At 45.3% G+C, this 6,254-nt stretch overlaps 1 protein-coding gene across 1 annotated transcript; it reads left to right on the top strand.

The window, feature by feature from the left end:
- The first annotated feature begins 3,181 nt into the window (after positions 1-3,181).
- Positions 3,182-4,381, top strand: LOC100757107 (regulator of chromosome condensation). The gene has a single exon (XM_027401238.2). The coding sequence runs from the start codon at positions 3,197-3,199 to the stop codon at positions 4,379-4,381; it is 1,185 nt and encodes a 394-aa protein (XP_027257039.1). The 5' UTR covers positions 3,182-3,196.
- Positions 4,382-6,254: the final 1,873 nt, after the last annotated feature.

Below are 6,254 nucleotides of genomic sequence, written 5' to 3'. Positions count from 1 at the left end.
TTCAGTGGCTGTGCCTTAATCTACTGCTATTTCAGCCAGCAATTATGACTCCACAGTTACTGGTCTGCTTTTCTAGCAGTGGCCTAACCACTCAGGATGAAGACTGGTGAGATTGTTGTTCCTGCAGGCATAGGCCCTGTCACTGCCACTAAAGATAGCTTTAACTAAATCTCTATCATTCTACTTATAAATAAGACTCAAGATTCAAAGGCTGGGGTGAAAACCTGCAAGCTCAGCGAGGCTGAGTAGTAGCAACTAGCTAACCCTTTCTCCTTGCTGGTGTCTCCAAAGACCTGTGCTTCCTCTCTGCCAAACCCCAAAACCAAACCAAAACAACAACAAAAAAAGTGCCACTCCAAATCCCTTCCTACTACTACACGTGCTTCTCTATCCCTTCTGCATGCCTTTTGATGTTCTATGATCACTTTCTGTCAACTAGTTGCCAAGTCTGCCTCTTGACCCAAGGTTAATTTTATTTAATCAATGCAAATGCAAACTTTGAGTTCACAGTGTGATCGAATATCTGGCAACACACATTGGGGTGAATAAAGAGGGGAGTTGAGAGCAGGCCAGAAGATTTCTTTTCCTCATCTCTGCCCAGGGAAAAATTCTATTGCTGGGTACTGGATTAGCTCCACTGCACAGCTGTTTCTCTCTAAGACCATCATTGCCTTCCTTGGCTTGGATAGTAGAATCAGTCTATGTGTACACCAGTGTGCATATATTCTCTTTCAGTATCTATGGCTCCCCCTTTTATAAAATAAGAATATAAGTCATGTTGGGTAAAGGAATCATCTTACTTAACTGTACCTATGGCAACCTTATTTCTGCCCTTCAGAAAGGGTCACCTGCTACCACATAATTCTGACTTCTAGAACCCAGCATCACTGTCTCCACATCATCTATCTACTTAGTGGCAGTAGGCAGTAGGGGATTCTCCCAGTTGCTATTTCCCAGGTTTCCTCACTGATGCAGGCAAGTTCTGACTTAGCTCTTTCATTATCTGTGGAATATATATATATATATATATGTATATGTATATATATATATATATATATATATATATATATATATATATATATATATCCTCTGTTTCAAATATATGGACTAATTTCTGTCTCATGGGACTTAATGTTTTAGTCATTGCAGTTTTCCAAAAGGGGGAAAAATCTTTATTTCTCCCAGGTTAATCCAATGTTTAAGCTAGATCTTCCTTTACAATTCATGGAGACAGAAGGCAGAACTCAATAGATAACAGCCTGAGTCTTCTAGCATAGGCTGGCAAGAAGACTCTAGAAACACCTCCTCCACAACAACCAGGAACCTGCCTAACCCCTATGGGCACTATTATGATCTCTTTGTGGTAAGGAAGCATGGTCCTGCCCAGCCCCATGACTGTCTAAGCAGCACAAGGAGACTCATAAATGGGCCTGAGGTGGTCCAACCCAGGCTTTTAGAAGAAAACACTGGCCCATCTGGTATCTTGCAGCATCAGACAGATGGGCACTACTATGATGAGCAAATGTGTGGTGTGGTATGGGAGAGGAGAAAGAGAGAGAGAGAGAGAGAGAGAGAGAGAGAGAGAGAGAGAGAGAGAGAATAAGAGAGATAGAATAGTTCATGCCCTGTGGATAGAGGCATATTTGTAGAGGCTTTGATGAGGAGTTGGTTGAGGTGGGTATCATGATAATGTCTAGGCCTGGGCTTCAGCTAGTGATCAGGTCTGAGTTCAGGCTCTGATGCAGCCTTTGTCACATGTTGATGTCTCTGGTGATACCACCAAAGACAGAGAGGATTGGGCTGTACAGAGTTGGCCCCACTCCTCGATGTCTATAACACTACGGAGAACTGGTTCCATCCCTCACTGGCTGCAGCTCTCAGGAGAGAAGATCCTATATCTCACCTGGGTACCACAATAGATCTGACCCTGTTCACAGGGGCATGTGTGAACTGGCCCTGAGTACATGAGAATGGGAGAGCAGTTCATGTCTATCTTGTATGCCATGTGGTGGTTCCAGCGAGGCAAAGATTCCCTCCTCCCCCAACCCTCACTACCTGTGAGGGATCTGACCTAACTCCTCTCCAGCTGCAGGGTTCCCTGAGCCTCAACAGGGCAGCACATGAGAGTTGACCCTGTAGACAGAGGCATGATTGAGCTAGCAATGAGGGTATGAGAGGTGTGTAGTCTGTACTGCCTCCCTGGTCTGTGGTGTGGTAATGAGAGTGAAGGAAAGATGCCCACTCCACCTTGCCCTACCACCTGTGGTGAGCAAGGAAGCTGATCCTCCCCCTTACCAGCAGCAGCTTAGGAAAAGTGGACCCTGCACCTTATCTGGACAGCACAATAGAGACCCTGAAGGTGTTGGTGTGGGAGAACCAATACTGAGGACATGAAAACTGAAGAACTAGCCCACCCTTTGCTCATTGCTTTAAGAGGTCAGTTAGCTAGAGCAATACTGGAGAGCTTACCCTGGTGGCGAAGACAGGGGAGAGATGGCGAGATGACAAACCTGCAACTATGCTGGCTATACCAGGATTATGGGTTGGTCCACCTCAACATCCACCCCATTTGTGATCTTGTGGATCACAGTGGGGTGTGGGAAGGTGGGTCAGTACCTAGACTCAGGGTTTAAGAATCTCCATGACACAGGGCAGTAATGAGATGTCCAGGAAGAGTCCCAAATGAGGCCACAGTATTGATGGCATAACTGGAACCAAGTGCCTTGAACTAGATCAATGATTCTTTGCTATGAATTTCTGAATGTAACAATGTATGGATAAAAGGTTTATTGCGTGACTCAATATGTTACACTGTAGCTTCCATGACAAGATTTCCCCTTCTTCCTTTTTTTTTTTTTGTTTTTCCATTTTTCTCTTAAATTTTGTTTTGCTTTTTGTGGGGAGGGGAGGAGAAGGATGTGATCTGGAGGCATGATGTGAATGACACAAAGAATAAATAAAAGAAAGTTAAAATTCATAGAGGCAGCAGAGAATTCAGGAGTCTTTATGGCTCTAAAAGCTAATAGCCTCCTCTAAAACATATATAGTTTCTCTATTTTGATTAGTCTAGAAGACACTGGACTCTGGTAGCTTCCATCATAAGGTTTAAAAATATGAAAATATAGTGAAGTAGAGTTCTCCGCCGGCTCCTAAGTGCTGGAGTTGCTTGTGGCCACCCTGCACCGAGGACAGGAAAATGCCACCCAAGTGCATAGCTAAGAGAAGGTCACCCCCAGAAGATGCCATCCCCAAAAGTAAGAAAGTAAAAGTCTCACACAGGTCTCACAAAACAGAACCTGGCTTGGTGCTGACACTGGGCCAGCGAGACGTGGGCCAGCTGGGGCTGGGTGAGAGTGTGCTGGAGAGGAAGAAGCCGGCCTTGGTACCCCTTCTGCAAGATGTTGTGCAGGCTGAAGCCGGGGGCATGCATACCGTGTGTCTGAGTCAAAGTGGCCAGGTTTACTCCTTCGGCTGCAATGATGAGGGTGCCTTGGGAAGGGAGACATCAGTTGAGGGCTCAGAGATGGTCCCTGGGAAAGTGGAACTGCAAGAGAAGGTGGTCCAAGTGTCAGCAGGAGACAGTCACACAGCAGTCCTTACCGAAGATGGCCGGGTCTTCCTCTGGGGCTCTTTCCGGGACAATAATCGTGTGATTGGGTATTTGAAGCCCATGAAGAAGAGCATGGTTCCTGTTCAAGTGCAGCTGGACATGCCTGTGGTAAAGGTGGCTTCAGGGAATGACCATTTGGTGATGCTGACGACTGAAGGAGACCTCTACACCTTGGGGTGTGGGGAGCAGGGTCAGCTGGGCCGTGTGCCTGAGTTATTTGCCAACCAAAGTGTCCGTCAGGGCCTTGAGAGACTCCTGGTCCCCAAGTGTGTGCTGCTAAAATCCAGGGGAAGTCGGGGCCGTGTGCGGTTCCAGGATGCCTTCTGTGGTGCCTATTTCACTTTTGCCATCTCCCCTGAAGGCCATATGTATGGCTTTGGCCTCTCCAACTATCACCAGCTTGGAACTCCGGACACTGCATCTTGCTTCATTCCTCAGAACTTGACATCCTTCAAGAATTCCACTAAGTTCTGTGTGGGCTTCTCTACTGGCCAGCAACATACAATCTGCGTGGATTCAGAAGGAAACGCATACAGCCTGGCCAGGGCTGAATATGGGCGGCTGGGCCTTGGGGAGGGTGCCGAGGAGAAGAGCATACCAACCCTCATTTCCTGGCTGCCCGTCGTCTCCTCAGTGGCCTGTGGGGCTTCTGTAGGATGTTCTGTGTCCAAGGATGGTTGTGTTTTTGCCTGGGGCATGGGCACCAACTACCAGCTGGGCACAGGGCAGGATGAAGATGACTGGAGCCCTGTGGAAATGACTGGCAAATAGCTAGAGAACCGAGTGGTCTTAACTGTGTCCAGTGGAGGCCAGCACACAGTCTTACTAGTTAAGGACAAGGAACAGAGCTGAAGAAGTCTTTGTGGGCCCGGCTTCTGGCCCCCAACCCACTTCACAGAACAGGAAAACGGCCAGCTACAAATTCCAGAAGGCCCTTCCCCAGCCCTGAACAGCTATCATCTCCTGCCTTACCCATCACCACCGCAGAAACCTTTCCTTCTGTTGCGTCCTCTTTTCTAGAATCATCCTGGGAAGTACAAGATGAGGGAGGATGGGAAGGGGATCTCAGAAGGAGCTTTGCTTACCCTAGACTCATGTCTTTAGACTGTTCCCTTTACTACCCTACTTCCTGTGGTCCTAGCAGGCCCTGGCTCATTGCCTACAAAACCCAAAGCTGCTGCTTTGGGGTTTTGGTGCCCATATTCTAAAAAGTTGGGAACTCCATCAAACCCCACTTCCCTTGTGCCACTTTTTCTGTTCTTAACATCAGTTTAAAAGGAGAAGGATGGTACAGTCTTCAGATGCAGTTGTCATGGACCCATGCCTAGGGAGATCTGGACAAAGGCTTGACAAGGCTGGGGTGACCCTAAGCCAAATATTTGGCTCTAAACAGGTGTCCATGGGCAAAAAACAGTGACCCACTTAAAAAAAATCCCAACTAGCTGTTCTCCCAAAAGCACAAAGCACCCCACTGTCTCTTGGGCATCACCTGTGAATTTCCCGTCTAGTCAGCCTTTCTGCCAAAAAGGACTGGAAAGCCATGATGGGCTCTGCTGGGCAGTCAAGGCAGGCGGGGTACTGTGGAAGCATGGAGGGAAAGGTTTGGAGGGACAGTCTGGTCCTAAGAAAAGGAAGTAACAGTGGTTGAGAAAGTGGTTTTGATTTTTTTTTAGTTATAAAGTATTTTGGAGGGGAGAGTGAAATCTTTTAACACTTTGAATAAATTTAGTGTTTTATAAAAATGAAAAAAAGAGAGAAATATATTTCTTCATAGTTCTTGGAGATATTTTGCAAACTTGCAATGATGCACTCTAAAAACCATGCATCTCACTCTTGTCCTGTTCACCCCCAAATTTCTCTTATTTGATGAAAACGCTGGGTAATAGTCCAGAAGAATTATGTTATCAGTTGGCTAGTAAGAGCAACTTGATAATTACTTAACTCTTTCACATCAGAACATTTATACTTGATAAGTAAATATAACATACCATTTTAACCAGGAACTAGGATGCTTCTGGGATTAAACTCCCCCCTCCATTTTTCAGAGAAGAAAATATTTGACCTGAAAGGAACTACAATAATTATTTTTCTATTTTCCTGCCACAGTATTAAGAATGTTAGAATGAAGCATCCATTGAGGTAAGCCATTGTTTCTGTTTTCCACATCCATCCTGGTTTTAGCCATCAGTCTCAGTGTTAACAAAAGCCTTGGTGAGCTTCCAAAAATAAAGTGTAGATTTAAGGTCTTATGGTGACATACTCCTTCATGATACTTCCCAAAACAGTTTATGAGATTATTTATGTATAAAACATGTTTCAGGGACTGCATGCATGACTGGCAGTCAAGCATGAATATAGCTTTTACTCTTGCAGAAAACTTGATCAGGTTCCTAGCACTCATGGAAGGCAGTTCACAAGCTCCAGGAGGCTCTGATACCTCTGGTCTCATGGGCACTGGAACTCACAAGATTAAAATATAAAATAAATCTTTAAAAGGGGGTATAAATATTATTTTACTTTATCTTCTCTTTTATTCTTGGAAAGTATATATGTGTTGTTATGCATGGAGTAGGCTGATAAATCAAATCAGTAGACATTTCAAATAAACAAACAAAATGAATTTGAGAGGTTATAAGTGTTTGCA

This window comes from Cricetulus griseus, chromosome 2, assembly GCF_003668045.3.
Source record: "Cricetulus griseus strain 17A/GY chromosome 2, alternate assembly CriGri-PICRH-1.0, whole genome shotgun sequence".
NCBI lineage: Eukaryota > Metazoa > Chordata > Mammalia > Rodentia > Cricetidae > Cricetulus > Cricetulus griseus.
The sequence above is the reverse complement of the archived record's forward strand: the minus strand, read 5'-3'. Positions and strand labels throughout refer to the sequence as shown.